This window comes from Mandrillus leucophaeus, unplaced genomic scaffold, assembly GCF_000951045.1.
Source record: "Mandrillus leucophaeus isolate KB7577 unplaced genomic scaffold, Mleu.le_1.0 Scaffold262, whole genome shotgun sequence".
Lineage (NCBI taxonomy): Eukaryota > Metazoa > Chordata > Mammalia > Primates > Cercopithecidae > Mandrillus > Mandrillus leucophaeus.
Genome location: NW_012102721.1, coordinates 2,264,514 through 2,285,810, shown reverse-complemented (window position 1 = coordinate 2,285,810; position 21,297 = coordinate 2,264,514). Strand labels below are relative to the sequence as shown.

Sequence of the window (21,297 nt, the reverse complement as noted above, 5' to 3'; positions counted from 1 at the left end):
AGTGAAAAGAGCAAGCCCTATGGAATAATGGTTACTATGATCCAAATTTCACAAAATGCTTTGTGTGCATATCTGTGGGTATATACATGAACTATGTATGTAGGTACACACATAGTTAATTAACAATAATTTCTTTGGAACTATAGAAGTGTGGTTGATTTTTTTTAAACTATTTCTTGTGCCTATCTTTATATTTATTTAAACATGCATTGATTTTTTTCTATAAAAAACATACAACTACATATATATATTATTTTAATTATTTTAATGCAAAAGAAATCCTTGAGCAGCTGGAACGAGCACCATGGACATCGTGAAAGGGGAAAGCAAGTGGGATTGGATTATGCAGTGGACAACCCCCATTGTCTTTCTGGAGCTTAATGCAGTCTCGCCTAACTTTAAGGGCTGCATAGAGAAGGGCCCAAGCCCTGAGTCAGGTCCGCCCAGTTCACATTCAAACAACTCTACAAAGCATGCAGCAGTGAGTACCTGGCATGTACATCAGGCACTCAAGATACACTAGCTTTTCTCATGCGCCCAGTGCCATTATTCTACAGTTGTTGTTATCCTCTACCCATTATCCCGACTAGCTATTGATCACTTTGCTGTGCTTTCAAATCACCTAAGACCCCAGAGAACAGAAATGGAAGATGCTGGCACAGTCAACAACGGTGAACCAAGAGTCCAGGCTTCCGTTCTGCCAGTAGTAGCAATCAAGAGAAATGCCAGAATCATTATCAGGGTCCATTTTTCTTCCTCTTCCCTTGCCCTAAGTCAGGCCTCAAAGGAGGAATATTTTTGGATTGCTGCTTGGTGGTGTCCTCTCTCCGAACTTCGTGATCGCCAGGGATCAGAGGGAGAAGGGATAGCCTTTGCCACACGGTGATGGTGCACATTCATTCACAGAATGTAGCCAAAGGGTGTTTTAGAATCTCAGCACTTAAAAATGTAAATATTCTAAAAAATACTGATAACTACATGTGTTCTTATATTACCCACAAGAAACAACAGCTGTCTAAAAAGCCCTCCCCTTGGTGCACATATGGCTATGTTAATACTGCAGACATTTAAAAGGGTTACTGGCTACTTATTATACGTCCTTGACACAGTTACCTTAAAAGTGCTTGCAGCTACTTCTGGGCAGCCTGGGAAGGAAAGGAATTTTTCAGTCCTGTCCACTCCCCGTGGCTGAATGAGCACCGAACACTGCCTAATTTGTCTGCCTGGACAGTTTCACGTGCCTTGCAGGCATCCGCTTGGCTCACTGCTCTCCACTACCCCAGAAATTCCAGCAGGACCTCTGCTGGTGGCCCTGGCCTCCACCCAAAGCAGGCAGGATGACAGTCATGGTGCACAGTGTCCTCTTGTGGAAAGAGTTGCAAATGCCAGACACTAAGAAAATCTCCATTTCCCTAAGTGAACCAGAGCAAGTCAAAGGTAGGCAGTGGCAACCCACCGATTTCATCCCACAGTTAATGTTGCCCTATGAGTTTGTGATTGGCATACGTGTTTTTCAGCATCGTCTGCTTTCAGTACTTAATTTTGGATAATATAAATCCGAAACTCCCACAGTCGTGTGTATGTATTGTTGTTATTATTGTTGTTGTTCAATTTTTTTCTTTTCCAGAAAATAGATGTGGTTTCAAACTTACCTTTGAAATTGAATACGAAATCCTGCAGAAAAGAACAAAATTACATTAGAAAAATCAGGATACTTATTCTAAAAATCGAGTCCCATTAATTTTTATAGACTCCCTTGTTTTAACAGACCTAACGTTAGTATTTGTGACCCAAAGGGTATTATTAAGTTTTCCCATACCAAAGTATCAAATGACTTCCAAGCACAGGAGAGTAGAATTCACTGTTAACTATTAGAAAAATAAATAACTCCTGGGTACCTGAAATATAGACTATATAGTACTTACTATATTTCAGACACCTAGGGGTATTTACTTATTACTTTGTGAATATTGAATTTGATTAGTGAGACTATAAAGACTCCATATACCAAGAAAAGATGTTTTGTGTTACCAATCATTGCTGCTCTTCATTCAATTCTTACCATGTGCCAGCACCAGGCAGGCTCTGTACAAAGTACTAGCTCATTTAATTTTTACAACAACTCAAAAGTAGGTGTTACTGTTTTAACAGACTAGACACTGTTATATTAATATTACCATATTTCTTTAATTCAAAGATACATTTTCAATCAATATGTACCAATAGTATCAACTGATACAGTTGTGCCCCCACCCCCAACAACAACAAAAAACAAAACAAAACAAAAAAACTGTCATTAAATTGCTAATGTTTTTAGTCAGTGGATCCATAGACTGACTAGAAGGAATCTATTTTGAGCTATGTACACATTGTGAAATGATTAAATCAAGCTAATTCATATAACCATCATCTCACATATTCATCGCTATTTTGTGGTGAGAATATCCAAGATCTATTCTCTTAGCAATTTTCAAGTACACAATACATAATTAATTACAGTCATCATGCTGTACAGTAGATCTACAGAGTTTATTTTTGCTGTCTAATTGAAACCCGTGCCCTTCGACCAACATTTCCCCAACCCCCGTTCCCACTCCCTGGTAACGCCCACCATTCTACCTCCTATTTCTACAAGCTTGGCTTTTTTAGATTCCACCTATAGTGGAGATCATACAACACTTGCCTTTCTGTGTCTGGCTTATTTCACTTAGCATAATGTCCTTTAGGTCTCTCCAGGGGGTAGCAAAGGACAGGATTTTCTTCTTTTTGAAGGCTGACTAGTGTTCCATTGTGTCTATGTACCACATTTTCTTTGTCTAGTCATCTACGGATGTACACAGGTTGATTCCATATCTTGGCTATTGTGAACAGTGATGTAATGAACATGGGAATGCAGGTATCTCTCCAATATGAAGACGTCATTTCTTTTGGATATAAGACCCAGGAGTGGGATTGCTGGATTATAGGATAGCTCTATTTTAATTTTTTTGAGGAACCTCCATAGTGTTTCCACAAAAGCTGTAACAATTTACATTCCCACCAACAGTGTGCAACCACAGCTTCTCCAACGCCTGTTATCTTTTGTCGTTTTTATAATAGCATTCTAACAGAGGTAAAGTGACATTGTGGTTCATCTATCTTTGAAAGAGCTGATGAGTTCATTAACTTCAACTGCTTGTACCGAAAGCTCAGAGGTATGTACAAATGTAAATGAACAAAAAAGTTACCTCTTTTCCTTCTGTAGCAGAAACGGCAGCAGCATTTGCAGCCACAACAGCGGCAGCAGCCGCAGCGTATTGTAAGAGCACACGTCAGCGTCAGAAGCATGGTGCCTGCTAATCCAAGTCCAACTTTGCCCCAAGTAGGCAATGAAAAACCTAAGCCTGGTAAACTTGATAATATACCTGGAATATTAATACCGCCTCCGGTGCCTAAAGGAGAAAAAAATATATTTTAGTGATACTTGCACTGCCTAGAATCACAGATTCTGCCCCATTACAAGTTGCATTATGTGTTCTAGTAATATTATAACCATTCAGCGTGCTATGGCTAGGCGTCATAGGTCAAGCTTCTTTCAATGTGTTTAATTATTCAATACTCTACAGTACCTTCCATCACAATATTTATTTCTCCCAGTAAACAACTTCTTAGTAACCCAGTCCAGGTGTTGGTTGTTTAATGTCTCTAATATCCCTGAAAGGTAGATAAGGCAGGGCTCGGCTGACAATCCCCTGAGGCTGGCATAGTGATGGTCACGTTTGACATCCTTTATTCAATCAAGGAAACTTTTTGAGCACTAAAATGGACAAGACTGGAATAAAGACATTTTGTTCTCCCTTCCAAGTCCCCACTCGTTGAGAATCCAGAGCCCAGAGGAAACAAGGGTATTTTGAGGGAGGGTCACTTCTAAAGGAACTTAGGTTCATGGCTTTCACCCTTGCCCCATCCAACTCCCCGACTTCTCAAATTCATTCCTCACACAGTAATTGCTTTTTCCATAGCTTTTCAGGAGGCACCTTCCTTAGTGTGTATGTTTCCCTCTTATTTTACCTAGTAGTCATGGAGGCGGCAGGAAAAAAGGGTAAAGTGAGGCAGAGCAATCAGGAAGCAAGATGGATGTAGGGAGAGAAGGACAGAGGAAAAAGCCATTTTGATTCTTTTCCACTATGTCTTAGGCAGAGCTGTTGTGGCTTCACACGATTATCCAAATTCAAATTTAAGTTAATTAAAAGTATGAGTCTTTAAATAGTCAGTGCCTCAGTTGCACTAGCCACATTTCAAGTGCTCAGTCACCACAGATGTAGAACATTTTTATCATCACAGAAAGAGACAGTATGGGAATTACACTCATGTTGCAAGAAAATTTTCATCTAGCCCTTCACTTCTCCCTAGCACACCACGCTGACGTCAAACCACACACATTAAAGTTGATCTGTTTAATTGTGAATTGCTATTCAATGAAAGGCTGTCACTCAACCCTGTGTGTTTGGGTGGCATCTTAATGTAAATGCATGCTATTTAGGTTCTAGAGAACCCTAATATAGGATGAATGGATGGATGGATGAATGGATGGGTGGGTGGGTGGGTGGATGGATGGATGCATGGGTGGGTAGGTGGGTGGGTGGATGCATGGATGAAGGGAAAGATTAAGAGACAGTTCTCAACCCTGCATGCTTGGGTGGTATATTAATGTAAATGCATACTATTTCATTAGATACTAGTCATTAGAAAATATTGAAACAGGAACATGGGGTTTGCCTTGAAATCAATGGCCATCCACCACTTTGGAACCAGAGACCAGAGTTCAAAAACAGCTCTTAGATGTTCCTCCTTATAATTTTCCTGGAAAATTGACTGTGCAATAGTAGTTGGCTATTCCTTTGTCAAAGTTAAATGACTCTACATGGAGAAGAGAAGTCTATGCACCAGGCAGTCAGCTGCAGCTGAACCAGGTCTAGGGATCACCTTTCTCCCCATAGTGAGATGCCCAGAGCAGAACTGTAGGATTGTAAGGAAGTCAAACTAGTTTCCTAATGCTGTCTATCTCCACCTCTCTCACCATCCAAGATGAGCTGGAATAGACAGAGACTTGTAAAGGGTTCTCCCAAAAATGGTGAAGACGGAAGGAACAGAATACACCCTTCCCATTCCACACCTTCCCAGAGTTGAAGCACTGACACAAGGCAGACCCTTCGCCTGCAGAGGAGCACATTTATCCCCTTGCTCCACAGACAGCAGAATCCCAAGCATCACCTGGAATATCACTGCACATGCAGATTCAAAGCCCACCTCAGGGGACACAGAGTCAGGATATCCCGAATGATACCCCCATGATTCTGAGGCAGACAGTCGGTGACCCACATTTTGGGGATCCCTTGTATGCAGCCAGAATGTAAACACTGCCCAAGCTACCCAGGACATGACAGGATGCTCTCACACTCCCCCTCCCACAGATGTGATAATAAAATGATGAAGTCCAGAGTTGCATCAATGATCTTCACAGTCTTGAGTTGGAGGTTTGACCACCATGTGGGAGGTTTGTGACTGAGAAAGAACTTTAGATTTCCTGTGGATGGAACCAGTCAAATCTCATGACCAGCATTTCTTGCTGCATTACCTTTGGCCTCTGGCTCACTTGCCAATAATGGCTCTTTTCCCACCAGGCTGTTCAGGGGTGTGTGTGAAAGTTCTGAGAATGCTGTAAGTTACAGCGCACAGGCTCCAGTTGGCAGTGGTCATCCTAGTTCCAATTTAACGAACTCTTACGAACTGAAGTTTGCAAATATAACAAGTTTTCTTAGTAAGGGAGCTGGCTGGGGTTAACCAATGAGGTCTGGCTCAAGATTTAAGAGACAGGCTTGAAATTCTCACTGGCACAAGACAGTATGCTTGTGGACTTACACACTCCCTATCGGTAGACTTTTCTTCCCCTACTAGACAGAAACATGAGTGTGCCAAACTTCCTGAATCTGGACGTGACATTTCCTCTAATCTAGCACAGAGACGGCCTGCCTTAATCTAGCACGGAGACGGCCTGCCTTAATCTAGCACGACGGCCTGCCTTAATCTAGCACGGAGACGGCCTGCCTTGATCTAGCACGGAGACGGCCTGCCTTAATCTAGCACGGAGACGGCCTGCCTTAATCTAGCACGGAGACGGCCTGCCTTGATCTAGCACGGAGACGGCCTGCCTTGATCTAGCACGGAGACGGCCTGCCTTGATCTAGCACAGAGAGCCTGCCTTATTTTCAGGGAGTGCATGTTGAACAGAAGGGAAGGGACATTTTGCTGGGGGTGGTGACTGAGTCAAGGGAGAGACTGAGGGCCAGAGGGACTTTAAACACTCTTTTGTCCCTTAATTTAACCACAAAGTTCAGAAAGTGATGCCTGCATTCAGTTAAAAGCCCCAAACGCTGACCAAAATGGAGCTGGTATTAGGAACCATATCACTTACTCTTTCGCTTCCTATTTGTTGTGACCACACTCCAGGGGAAGGCAAATGTTCCAAGGAGTTTTATGCCTAGGTGAGACTTAAGCTGAAGTCTCCCTTTAATCCAGTGGAGCCCAAAGTGTAGCGTATAAGTCAGCAAGAGGCATGATTTAGTGCTGGGGCTACACAGAGAGCCCTTTCTTATTTTCATAACCATTTCAAGTTTATCATATATAACACATATATTATATGTATATACATAAGTATACCCACATGCATGGATATTTTTGTTTAGTATGGGGCTAATTTTTTTAAAAAAGAGTGCATTTACTGTAGATTGAAAAATAGATGGTAGCCATATATTACTGACAAATCAAAAATCTGACAGTGGACAGAAAACAGACTCTTGGAATGATGTCATCCATAATCCAATTTTCATGCAGACAAGATGCTCAGGACAGAGGAACTAAGTAAATGGCACAGGGAGCCCAGAACAGGAAGCCACAGGGCTCCTGGCTCATATCTTTTCATCCTGCCATGTGTTGTCTCCAATGTAGAATAATCCTTCTGAGGAAAATATGGCCCAGAGGTGACATAAACATATTTGCATAAAGTCTACAGTGGGGTGCTGGTCTGTGCCTTGTAACCTCTGGAGGGTGTGGGTGTGCCTGGCTCAGGTGAATGGCGGGTGTGCTGGAGAGGATGAGCATACTAGAGCTGAATAGTGACTAACGAAGATGAGCTCCAAGGTCAACGCTGCTTGCCTTTCCCCCTACGTTCCTCACACCACTGTGTGCTTGTTAGGGCCTCATTACTGACTTTACCATGTGCTTTAACCTCTGCTTGGAGATTGTCCTTTTCCCATCTGTGAAGACAAGGAAAATAGCATTTCCCAGATGCTCTCAAAGGAATGCATAGAGGTTTTAAAAGGTATAGAATTTCTTGAAACCAAATGTATTAATATAAAATGTCGCCACCACCATGTGCCAAGTACATATGAATACCAAATGTCACCACCGTTATGCGCAAAGCACATCCCTGTGCCCACTAGAGGCGACACAAGAGATCTCTGAATCAATAGTGTGAATGATAACAATTACTCCCTTTCCAGTCCTGTGTGCTCTGGGGCAAGGACTGTTCTAAAACTAAGGCTCAGACAGGGTAAGTAACTTGTCCAGAAGACACATAGCTAGTGATTGGGTGAGCCGGGACTGGAACCCAGGTTGTCTAATGTCCAAGTCTGTGTAGACATAGCACTTGATCGGGCTGGATGGGAAGGTTGGACCTTAGAGATTTTTTTCAGTTCAGTAGCCCCCAATCCTGGCTGCCCATGAGAGTAACTTGGGAACGTTTTTTACAATTGTAATTCCCAGGCTTCACAAAAACCCATGAAAAAAACCCCCAGGAGGCGGCTGAGCCTCGGTGTATTTATGAAGAAGGCTCCTCTGCTGGCCCTGACCCACAGCCGGGAGAGAGGACTTCTCTATTCTTCTCCTACCCACTTTACAGGTGAGAAAACTGAGCCCTGAAGATTGCTGACTTGCCCAAAGTTGCACCATCAGTGCCAGGGCAAAGGCCCAGGACTGTCACTTCTACTACTCTTCTCTGCGCCCAAAATTGCCATTTCTCAACACGGTAAGGTTATCACCAGGAATCACTACATTCTACAAGGTGCTTGTGTGTCCTAAAAACACTACTTCATTTTAACCATTTCACAACCTACACACAAATAACTGCACAAAGAAAAGCACCCCGACGGGCAGATGGCTCTGACAGTGCTTCTCCCAAGTCAGGGTGAGGGGGCCTCACTCTCTAGTTTTGGATACATCTGCAGTGCTCAAGGTTTGTATCACTTCTGTAATTAAGAAAATCAATTTCTAAAAAACAGATCTGAAATGAGGGTTAGTCTTCCCAGAATGCTTTTCTCTAAAGAAACCTTTTGAACTATAAACCAGGAAGTACTTCATACAACCCTGTGACTTGCCCTGATTGGATAGGCTTCCAAAGTTGACGTCATTCTTCTTTCAATGACTTGCAGGGATCATTTCAGAAATGAAAACAAATGCTTTGCACTTTTAGGAAATGGGGGGAAAATGGATGTTGATGTGATTCCTGAAGAAGACTGAATGGGCATAGACCCATTAACGCTTGGCTCTCTAGAAACCTGGCTGTTCTCCTTACAGCCTCGTCTGGTCACCAGCTCTGCCAGCCAAGGCTGCAATGAGGTCTTCAGCTAATAAAACTTACATAAAACACATAACATGCAGCCAGCCATCAGCTGCACTGGATCTTGATGAATAATTTAGAAACAAATTACCCTTTTCCAAATGAGTTCAATAAAGCTAGACTCATTGCAAGCACCCTCTGAGCCTCCCGCTCCCAGCAGCCATGCCTCCAGCTGCCGTCATTAAGGCACTAGTCCTGGTCTAAGAAGAATTCAGCAAATTAAACCTGATGAAGGGAAATTAAGTGCTCCCTTTCCCTTCCACTGCAAAAGAAAACATTTGCAGGCAAGCCAGTCTCTAAAATCTATCTCTCTAAGGTACCATCAATCAGGCCAGAGCTCCTGCTGTATCATTACCCTGTTAGGATATATGCTTTAACCAGTCCATTTTATTCCATTTGGTGCTAATGGAATTTTAAAAAATCTTCTCTTTCAAAGCCTGGACCATCCTTTACCATATTTAAGTAGACTAACGTATGATATTTAAGGTTGGCTCCCTGCAAAAATGACTGATTCCAAGTGGAGACAGGGGAGTACAAAGTGAGTCTGGAAAACCTAATGGGTCCAGGTGCTCGAAAACTAATAGGGGGATGTCAGAAGGACGCCAGCACCAGCTTGAAGGGACACCGACTGGCCACGTCTGGAGCAATCTGAGTGTCAAAATGAAAAATGACAGGAATAGATTAGAATGTATTGAACAAAATTGAGTCCCTACTAAAACTGTGAGGGGAAAAAAGGAAGAAAAAAGAAAAGGAAGAAAGGGGAGGGAAGTCTCTTGTTTAACAAAAGAAAGCCAATTAATAGATATGGAAAGAATAATGGAAGCAGGAAATCACTCTTTACAACCACCATAGAAGTAATTGATTCAGGCAATGATTCATCAATGAATGTAAAAGTTAGTAGGTGGAAAAAGAACAAAGTCATCTCCTTTGCAAGGACATGGATGGAGCTGGAGGTCACTATCCTTAGCAAACGAACACAGGAACAGAAAACCAAATACCGCCTGTTCTCACTTCTAAGTGGGAGCTACATGATGAGAACACATGGACACATACATAGAGGGGAACAACACACACGGGGGTCTATCTGAGGGTGGAGGGTGGAAGGAGGGAGAGGAGCAGAAAAAATAACTAACGGGTACTAGGCTTAGTACCTAGGTCATAAAATAATTTGTACAACAGTCCCCTGTGACATCAGTTTACCTGTATAACAAACCGGCATGTGTAACCCTGAACCTAAAATAAAAGTTTTTTAAAAATTTTTGTATTAGGTGGGTAAACAGGATATTCCCACAATATCTGTTGCTTACACATTAATTATAAAGGCAAAAAGGTACTTTTATGTTGGATCAATTCAGGGTATGCCACCTTCACCAAAGGGTCCAACTTACACTGATGAAAACTGTGATCCTGTGATCACATGATATTACCTATATCTTGCCAAAAATCTGTAGCCTAAATCAAAGTATGCTGAAACATTTTAGACAAATCCAAATTGACCCAAATTGAGAGGCATCTTGCAAAAACAACCTGTACCGTTCGAAAATGTTTATCTCAGCAAAGACCCAAAACACTGAGAGAACACCAAGTGAAGACGAAGGCAGAGAGGAGGGTGACATTTCTACAAGCTAAGGAAGGTGGAAGATGGCCAGCAACCACAGGGAACAAGGCGGGAGGTAAGGGACAGAGGCTCCCTCCCAGCCCTCAGGAGGAACCAGCCCTGCTGACACTTCCAGCCTCCAGGACTGTGAGAAAATCCATTTCTGCTGTTTAAGCCACCAAGCCTGTGGTCCTCTGTTACGGCAGCCATGGGACCTCATGTACCCTCCAAGTGGCTCTCACACGGCGGGCGGAGTTGCCAGGTGAGCAGTTTCTGGAGACAGACTGCCTGTCATTTAGTCACTCTACAGGTGAGTAGAGGTTGCCCTGTCATTTACTCACTCTACAGACATGGGCGAAATCCCAACAGCACTGTCCCTGTCACCTTGCCTTGACAATAGGAATAACAGCAACACTCACACGGCTGTCGGGCAGGTTAATTCTGTGAAGACTTGAGAAGTGCTCAGAACAGTGCCTGATAAGTCGGTAAGTGCTATAGAGTGCTGTTTATTATCGTTACCATTATTATTTGGCTGTGGCTGTGGCTTTGTTCTGAACTTTGGAAGATCTCAGGTAAGGGTGTTGTCATGGTGGGAAAAGCTTTAGTCGAGAAGAAAAGCTCTTCTCAGCTTCTAGACCCAGCTCTGCCACGTTGGCTGTGTGACCCAGATGGAAGCATAGAATTTCTCTAGGCCTCACTTCCTCTTTTGTAATATGTTAAGTTAAAGTCAGTCTCCAACATCCCCGGGCCCACTCTGCCCAGGCTGACTCAAAGCACACAGGCTCTATGGGCCCCTTCAAGGAATGTGGTTAGAGTGTCTGGTACGCCAAAAAACCCACAGGAGATTCTTTAGAGGGATCTAAACTTTAAAGTTATGTCATTTAGTCAAGTTAAACTATATACATATAGACTTGACACTTTCAAATACATTGTGGATTTGCTGGGGGAAAAAATGAAGCATTATACTTCGACTAAGATTGGAAGAAATTCAGGGAGACCTGAGGCCCTCCTGCAATATGAGGACCTGCTTCGTACTGGCTCAGTGGGTGGAATCCAACTGAAACAGTGGTGGGTAAACGCTACAGAAAAAAATGTTTAACTCAAGCATTTCTCTCCAAACTTGATGCTCTTTGATGATAAATAATTGGCAAGATTCTAAATGGCTTTCAAATGTAATAAGAGAAAAAACTTTAAGATGGAATTTTAAAAGCAGATGAGGGTAGAAGATTATTAAGCTGCATGATTTATAATCCTTTGGGTATACACCCAGTAATGGGATGGCTGGGTCAAATGGTATTTCTAGTTCTAGATCCTTGAGGAATCACCACCCTGTCTTCCACAATGGTTGAACTAGTTTACAGTCCCACCTGCTATAAAGACACATGCACATGTTTGCTTATTGTGGCACTGTTCACAATAGCAAAGACTTGGAACCAACCCAAATGTCCATCAGTGATAGACCAGATTAAGAAAATGTGGCACATATACACCATGGAATACTGCACAGCCAAAAAAAAGGATGAGTGCATGTCCTTTGTAGGGACATGGATGAAGCTGGAAACCATCATTCTCAGCAAACAAACTGATCACAAGGACAAAAAACCAAACACCACATGTTCTCACTTGTAGGTGGGAATTGAACAATGAGATCACTTGGACACAGGAAGGGGAACATCACACACTGGGGCCTGTCGTGGCGTGCGGGGATGGGGGAGGGATAGCATTAGGAGATATACCTAACGTAAATGACGAGTTAATGGGTGCAGCTCACCAACATAGCACATGTATACATATGTAACAAACCTGCACGTTGTGCACATGTACCCTAGAACTTAAAGCATAATAATTTAAAAAAAAAAAAAGATTATTAAGCTGACAGCAGATGTGATTGGCCTTATCATCCCTACCCGAAATCAAGGTTGTCCTATGGTTTTTCCAGGCACCGTGGATGAAGGAGTATTCTACATAATAGTGAAGCATGAAATAATCATTCGTTTCATGTAAAGCGGAAAGTCATCACTTACCTTGGGGACGCCGAATCACAGTGAGATTTACAGTTGCAGACTTGCGGGCCTTCGGGCTCTTCCAGGTAGCCACACATGTCAAAGTCCCATTGCTCTGTGGGGTCAGAGCCAGGATGCTCACTGCACTTTGAAGGTCGCTGGGCTCCGGAACAAAATAATAGCTTGAATGGCTGACCAGGAGACCGAGTTCCCAGGAAATATTCGGGAGCCGGGTCCAGTGCGAGGCTCGACAAGTAACTTTGCAAGGCTCATTCTCAGCGACTACAAGATTAACATTGGGAATGAACAACTCTCCCATAACTAAAGAAGAAAAGAGAGAAACACACTGAAGACATGACTGTGCCTCTCACTTCTAAGTTTTCTTTTTCTCTCTCTTTTTTTTTTTAAATTTTGCTTCAAATTACGTTTTGTGAGACCTATTTTCCCAAGCCCAAAGGGGCTGTGTCTCTACTGGGAAATCTTAACTCAGATTGTATCTGGGTCTTTTTTGCACACCTGCCAGGGTCTCTGAAGAAGGTGAGGTTGCTCACAAGAAAGCACAAAGTTACATAGAAAATGCTTCATAAAAGTCAGAAACCAGGGGAAATAATTATATGGGAAAGAAAAGGGAGAGTGCGTGCCATAGGAGGCTATGCAGTACCTGAAGTGAGTTACAGAATTATCTTGGGCTGTCCAGGGAGCAAAGCGAAAAAGAGAAACGAGCTTCACCTTCTTCTCACTGTGACGAGGACACAGCCCAGGGTGGGACGCAAGTCTCCCCTGGAGTTTTGGTCAATCAGATGCATTTTTATTTATTTCTAGGGGCATATGGTCTTAAACATAACTTCTTAGGATATTGCCTTAACACAGGTTTCTCATTACAAATTAAATCAAAATCCAATCTAATATTTACAGAAATAACTAACCCAAATCATGTGTCAGAATAACTTAGATAGGTTATTTTTCATTAAGAACACTCTTGCATAGGTCAGCATTCATACTGAAAACAACCCATATGAAAATAATACTTGTTTTCACAAGTGTGACTAAAACAACCTGAGGATTGGCCCCAGTAAAGACAGCGTTAGTGAAAAATATATATATATATATACACACACATACATATAAATGTCCAAGCAAAAACATGCTGAAACTCTGGACTACACAACATAAGGAAAAGAATACTAAACTAAGAATCAAAAAATTTCTTCCCAATCTTGGTTCTGCCAGAAAATTGTCATCACTTTGGGCAAGTCACTGAATTTTTTTGGCTCTCTTTGTTGTACTTACTGAATGAGATAGTTTGACCAGATCAACACTTCTCAAACATTTTGGTTTCAGTACCTTTTACACTCTTCAAAATCACTGAGGACTCCAAAGACCTTTCATTTATGTGAGTTTTATCTACCAACATTTATCATATTTTACATTAAAGTTAAACATTTATTTTAAAGTATATATTTAGAAATAATAATTTATTACATGTTAATTTTGATTAACATATTTTTATGGAAACGAATCACACTTTTAAACTAAAATAATAAGAGGAGTGACATTGTTTTATACTTATATAAATCTCTGTAATGTCTGGCTGGATTCTCATAGCTGTCTCTTCATTCAGTCTGTTGCAATATACAGCCTTGTTTGAAGGATATAAAGAAAACCTAACTTCACACAGATATGTAGTTGGAACAGTGAGGAGTATTTAATAGCTTTGCAGATAATTGTGGATATTCTTGAATACCAAAACTTACTTTTCTTTTTTTTTTTTTTTTTTTTTTTTGGAGACAGATTTTCACTCTTGTTGCCCAGACTGGAGTACAATGATGCCATCTTGGCTCATTGCAACCTCCACCTCCCAGGTTCAAGCGATTCTCCTGCCTCAGCCTCCCGAGTAGCTGGGATTACAGGCATGCACCACCATGCCCAGCTAATTTTGTATTTTTAGTAGAGACGGGGTTTCTCCATATTGGTCAAGCTGGTCTCGAACTCCCGACCTCAGGTAATCCACCCTCCTCGGCCTCCCAAAGTGCTGGGATTACAGGCGTAAGCCACTGCACCCAGCACTTTTTTCTTTAAGAGATGGAATTTCACCATGCTGCCCAGGCTGATCTCAATCTCCTGGGCTCAAGTGATCTGCACGCCTGGGCCTCCCAAAATGCTGGGATTACAGACATGAGCCACCGTTCCCGGCTGAGGTTTCTTAAATGTTTTTACACAGTGGAATCTGAAATTCTATCAAGGAACTTTCATTTTCTGTTATGTTAAAACCCATTGCACTATCTGGCACTTTGAATGGACCTTTTATTCTTGCATGAATTTATTACACTTCAGTCATCTGGAAAATGCTGTTCTGCTGAGTCATGCAGACCTTCCCAAAGTACAGTGGAAAGCTCTCCTGTGCACTTGTGAGGAGGCTGAAAAAGGCAACAATAATAGGAATCTTCATATTATTATGAAAACAATCATGACTTCACAGACCACCCTGAAAGGATCTCAGGGTACATCGAGGAGTCCCTAGACTACAGTGAACTGGGTCATCTCTGAAAGATCTTTTTGTTCTGAAATGTTAGCTTCCCAATTATTCCTTCCTGAATATTCCTTTGGAATAAAAAAGGCAGTTTTGCTAATTCAAGGGCTACTGTAAATGCAACAAGGAGAGGAGAAAGCGTTTGTCCCTTAAGTCTAAAGGATTTTGTGTTTGTTTTGTGTGACAGAGATGGTTTAAGATGACAGAACTGGGAGGAATGATATTGTCTCAGTTAATAACAGAAACTTTTGAACTCAAGTCCTTGCAGCCCTCAAAACATAAGAGGTCTAGAATTTGGTGTTTGATTGACTGGTGGATAAGGCAGCAAGTGGACCAACTCAGCAATCTGAAGGATTTCCTTTTTCTGTGTACAATTGGGATTCCACCTTCCCCCACCGGCTTTCACAAAGGTTATCCAGTAGCATGACGAACACTTTATACAAAAGTGATACTAGAATATTCCCATGGATTTCAGATGACTCAATTTGGAGTTATATCATCTCTATTTTGTTGACATATAAGGAGGAGGAAAAAATCATAGAATAATTCATGGTTGTTTCCTCTTTTTTCAAGATTCTTTCTCCCTTGAGGGAGACCCTGTTGCTCAGAGAACATTTGCTCCTCTAGGAACTAAGTACCATTCAGAGCAATGACACGAGGATAAAGGGATGCAGTTCTGTCCAAGCTCTATAGGTTCCTCTCGCAATATCTTGGAGAAGTCTTTGCCTCCTCTAGATGCTTGCTCTTCCATCTGTATTAAAACCAAAAACTACCATAACTACCAATATATAAAAAGTCATGTTGGGGGATTCAGACAAATTTGTAGACTTGTGACTTTGGGAAAACATGCTGCAAAACCACATGGTTTCTGAATGTGATGTGTCATAAGTATAGCAGTAATAAGCCATGCCTGTGATCCTGTTTCCCTGCTCCAGAGATGCCCTCCTTCTCTCTTGCTTTCCCATTCTGTCTACCATCTACAGACCTGGAAAGTACATCTTCAACGGCACCTTCTCCATGAAATCATCCATGAAGGCTTTATTGACTCTGTCAAGCTCCCCTCTTGATTGGAACCCGAGTTTGCCTCCCTTCCATCTCACTTGCCAGCATCTGGGTGACTGGCATCCCTATTATTTGTGCAACTTGCATTATCCACTCTTCTTGTGAAGTTTTAAAAGAAAGAAATTGTGTCTTATTCCATTCCTCTTTGAGTCACTCTTAAATACCCAATACAATAGCATCCCAATACAATTGGGAACACAATAAATAATAGCAAATGGCCATACAGTGATTGCTATGAGCCAGGTGTGGTAAAGGCTTTACATAGACCTGCTCATCTCATACCACGGCAGCCCTATGATGAGGACACTAGGACTCAAAGTCATTAAGTAATTGTGCCCCAGGTCACAAATTGTCATAAAGCGGTAACATGGACCCAAGCAGCCAAGCCCGAAGTCTGCACTCCTGACCACTAGAACACTCTGGCTCCCATCTTAACGTGCAGGGAATTAAATCAGACAGGACTTTGGAGTCATCAAACCATCTTTAGTCATTTTTTCACCCGATCCACACAGCAAACCCTTGAGGTGGGCTGGGAAGATTCATCTCCAGGTTAAAAATGAAGAAATTGAGCCATCTCAGGGGTCTGTCTGATAGATAACTGATGAAGCCAAAACCAGAATTTATATCTTTGATTCTTTTTTCCTCTGTTCTTTCTCTTATATCACAAATTATCATAATAAGAATCTGGTCGTGCAAAATAGGCCAACAGTCCTAAATAGCCTTATAAAATCACTTATTTAGAAAATACAATTGTGCCCCTAATTAAACTACATAAAATTAAAAACACACAAAAGTAAAGACACACCAATTTTAGCTAAATTTCTAAAGTAAGAAAACATTTTTTAAAGCACAAATAGAAATAGGTAAACATGTCTCCACCAAAGGTTATGAAATCTGATTTAATAGCAACATAAATATGAACAAAATCTTTGGGAATTTCTTCCAGACAAGTAAATACATAGAGATAAGAAATAATTTATAAGATATAATATATTCTCTTATAAGAAATGCTGCCATAGAAATCAGGAACTCTATATCTTTAAATAGAGTATAAATACACTTGTAAAGAATGCAAAGTGATTAAATTTTGGTAAGACTATTCCAAATCTTTGTAAAGCATCCTTTTACTTTTTTACTGCGAAACATTATCTTCAGCACCTCCAAATTACCTCTAAAATGAAAAATAAGCTATCTATTATTATAAATTTTGTTTATTCTTTCCTTTTCTCTCAACGACTTGATATATTTGGTGAACACACAACTTTGACTGTAATGACTATCCCACTGTAATTGAAGGCAGGGTACAGAAATAAGTTGGGGGGATTCTGCTTGGAAGAGGAAAACGTTAAAGCATACTTCAGAGTTGATAAATGATGTAAGCAGAGAAATATGGTCATGTACATGGAAAAACTAGAGAAAGGGCAGTGAATGCCAACTGTCTCTAAATCAAAGAAAAATGACTGCAACTAGCCCCAGAAGAATTACAGGATATATTTCCAGAAAGGCTATTAAATACTGAAATGGATTCAAAGGGGAAGTGATAAAATCTGTCTCTATTAGTCTTAACCAGAAAAAAAAGAAGGAAAGCAAAGATGGAAGGAGAGAAGCAATGAAGCAGGAAAAAGGGAAAGAAGGGAGGAAGTGAGGAAGAAGTGGGATAAATCAACAAAACAATAAACGTTAGTCCACCCAGAATAATTCTAAGCCTATTGCCAACTGAAGGCTAGAGCACATAGGAGGGAAGGAAGAGAGGGGGAGAAGGGAAGAGGAAGGGAGGAGGCAGGGAGAGCATGAGGGAGGAAGGAGGCGACAAACCACAAAGCATTCATCCGTTCAGAATGATTGTACGTCAACACCAACTGAAGGTAGACCACATCTGCCATCATACGCAGCATGAACTTTGGAAGGTTCTTCCTGCCCTCTGACATTTAACCCGATGGACTTCAGATGTGGCATTCAGAAGCCACCTGCATACACACCTTGGACCGTAAGGGAAGCAGATCCATGCAGGCGACTGTTCTGGAGGCTGCATCTGATGTTCCCCGAATCACTGGGCTGCACATTGTGGATGATCATCTCCGAGGTGAAGTTCCCACCCTGGTCATACCTCTGAGAGGTGAAGCGGTCATTGGTGATGATGGGTTCCATGGGCCTGATGCTCAGCACCACCATGTCATTGAGAGCCCACATGATGAGCTTCCAGCCCTGCGAGACAGTGCAGTTGAAGCGAGCCTGGGAGCCCTTCAGGACTGTTACATTTTGGGGGCCTTCTATGACTTCACTACCGGATCCAGAACCTGGAAGGCAGCCAATTTTTCAAGTTGGTAAATGAATGGATCTCCATAAATCAACTGTGTGCTGTAACCTTTCTGTATTTATCAGTGGTAACCCCCAGGGTTACCATCCAGTGGCTCAGACTCTGTGTCTTTTGGATCCTAAAACCAGCTCTCCCCGGCAGATCAGGAGCTTCCGGTGGAAGCCACGGCCATGCCCTCCTTTCCACTCTACCCCCTAACTCTACAGCTGTATTGGGTTGAGTAGTATTCCTCAAAACACATGTCCACTGGATCCTCAGAATGGAACCTTTGAAAATAGGGTCTTTGCAGATGTAATTAGGTAAGGATCTCAAGATGAAATCGACCTGGGTTTAGAATGGGCCCTAAATCCAATCACAGGTGTCCCTGCAAGAGAAATGCAGAGTGAGATTTGAGACACAGAGGCCTGCGGAGAAGGACACCATGTAGGATGGATGCAGAGACCAGAGTGATGCATCTACAAGCCAAGGAATGCCAAGGATTGGAGCAACATCAGAAGCTAAGGAAGAGGCACGGAAGACCTTCCCTCAGAGCCTCCATTAAAAACCAACTCTGCCAACTGGCAACATCCCAGGATTGGCATTCACAGCAGTGGGGCTGGGACCCAAACTCAGACCTTCCCGCTCTGAATTTCATCCTCTTTTCCCTTCTGATGTCATTCAGAGTTTATAGCAAGAAGACGCCCTGGCCACCACAGACCGTGGCTTCTCCTCATTCGTGCCCACCCTATCACTGAGACGGCAACACGTCCTACTACCTTCTGGTGTTGTGGGATCCCTGTGGGTGAACCAGGTAGCCGGCCATCACATACACTGGGTAGCACCCAAAACTGCAGCTCCTCCCTTTCCTTCTGTCTTGTAAAGTCAAACTGCAAGGTAGGCCAGGCGCAGAGGCTCACACCTGTAATCCCAGCACTTTGGGAGGCCGAGGTGGGCGGATCACCTGAGGTCAAGAGTTCAAGACCAGCCTGGCCAACATGGTGAAACCCCGTCTCTACTGAAAATACAAAAATTAGCCAGGTGTGGTTGTGGGTGCCTATAAGCCCAGCTACAGGAGGCTGAGGCAGGAAATCACTTGAACCCGGGAGGCAGAGGTTGTGGTGAGCCAAGATCGTGCCACTGCACTAGAGCCTGGGCAACAGAGCAAGACTCTGTCTAAAAAAATGGCACGGCAGGTTCTAAAAGAATCTCATTATAGCCCTAAAGGTTTCTGGGGAGGAATCACACCGTTGGACACACAGTAGCACATTAGCACTTCGCCTGCGTACCCAGGCACATCATGGGGGCCGAACTGCCCCTGCAAGAACGACAGGTGAAAGGGAAGGAGTAAGCCGCCACCAGGAACAGTTCCCTCCAGAAGCAGGACCAGCAGGCGAGGATGCCATGGTGGAGGAGGGGCCCACTGGCTTGGGAGAGGCAGAACTGAAGAAGGTGAGAGTTCACTAAGGCTAAGCCAGCGTTTGGATAAACATGATTACTACTCTTTGTTTTGTCCCCGGACATCATTACAAAAAAAGAGAGAGAGAGAAAGTATGACTTTAAAACACAACTCAGGTTAGGTATTCTCCCTGACCTCACAGCAAGTGTCTCTGATCCAAGATCTCTTTGATCTTTGATTTTTGTTTTAAGTTTGAGAAATGGAATTTAAAAACAATTCCCCCAGGGAAGCCGCAATGCCGTTTCCAGAACTCTGAATTGCTTGTTAAGAAGAAGAGAAAATAGCCAAGTCTGTGCCCCAAGGGTCCATGCTGTAATAACCACACTCCTCCTGCACTCCCACCCTGGGTCGATGGCAGTCGAGTGGACAGAGCCCAGCAGGGTGAGTGTGGGGATGATGGATGGGTGAGCCCCAGCCTTACCCAGTGAGAAGCCCGGGCCATGCAGCGCCAACAGAACCAGCATCCCTCTGAAACCACAGTTCCTTCCAATGCCTTGTGAGAAGTGCTGAGATTATTTCACTCCAAGGCCAATCTTTATGTACCCTGGAGGCCACACGTGTCACTACGGAATCATACAATCTGTGCAGCCCACATAACCCTATTCTGCAGCTGGGAGATGAAAAGGAGGAAGGAGGGAGCTGCACCAGATGGAAATTCCTTGACTTTGATGTGACTTTCAGGTGAAACAGGAGGTATCCAACTCTAAACACCAAATTCCCCTGACTGTATTACCTGTGTTTAGCTAGGCATTTAGCTCTAACTGTTTAAGAGCCGCAATGATCAGCATTTTTCTGCACTGCAAGGTCAGGCAGTGAGATGAGGAAGGCTAGCCAAACATTTCTTCAGAATAAACACTGGAGGAAGGTTAATGTCCTTGCTAGAACAAACGCTAAGTAAACCACGCTACAGCTGTGCCTCAAGACTCAGGAGCCGTATTTCTGGTCACTTTAGGTCCTGGGAGCTCATCCCTCTCTCAGCTGTGTCTTATCGGCGGTAACCTTCCCCTATACAGAATAGGAGAAAACTGTAAAGAAGACCTTGAATCCAACAATCACCTGCCTCACTTAAAACCTCCCTTTCCTCTTTCCTCTCCCTTTTGCTTTATAGAGCAGTCAGTCAGATGGGGGCAGAGCACTGGGAAAGATCAATATCTCCTCCTGCCTGGGAACCTCCCTGTGGCCACTAGCTAAGGTTGTCACTAAGGACCGAAGGCTGATCTTTTTCTTCTCTTGCCCAAATTCTTATCTAAGGGACTGGGGAGTCCACCTTACAAACCATAAAGTCTCATCAGAGGGGTTTTGTTGAACCCTATATAATGCGGCCTGCTTTCCAACCTGATTCTGGCACAGCGTCACATGACAGGTGAAGAAGTGGTCCAAAACAACTGCTTAGTGATTATGTACTGAGGGAATAAACATGTTGGTTGAGTTCTATATAACCCATTATACAGTAGGCAAGGTGGCAAGGAGAGGGCTGGGAAGAGCATTACGCGTGCACACACAGGTTGATAATGGATATTCAGAGTGATATCTACAAATGAAAATGACTCTACGCATAAGACTTTCCAACATGAAGCATTTGAACGCTTTGGTATTCATTACAAATTTGGGGATGGACATTCAGGAGCTCTAGAATTAGCCCATATGTACTCTCCTCTCCTGAAATAGCCACCTTCAGGCCTCAACCCAGATCCTCC

The 21,297-nt window shown here is 42.8% G+C and overlaps 1 protein-coding gene across 1 annotated transcript in view; it reads right to left on the bottom strand.

Moving 5' to 3' along the window:
* IGSF5 (immunoglobulin superfamily, member 5) overlaps positions 1-21,297 on the bottom strand; it is a 45,058-nt gene that overhangs the window by 14,785 nt on the left and 8,976 nt on the right. The window contains exons 2-5 of the mRNA XM_011984179.1: positions 17,828-18,145; positions 12,278-12,577; positions 3,228-3,431; positions 1,653-1,674 (exon numbers count right to left, since the gene is read on the bottom strand). Coding sequence (XP_011839569.1) covers positions 1,653-1,674; positions 3,228-3,431; positions 12,278-12,577; positions 17,828-18,038 — 737 coding nt within the window. The 5' untranslated portion in view covers positions 18,039-18,145. The remainder of the gene's footprint in view (positions 1-1,652; positions 1,675-3,227; positions 3,432-12,277; positions 12,578-17,827; positions 18,146-21,297) is intronic.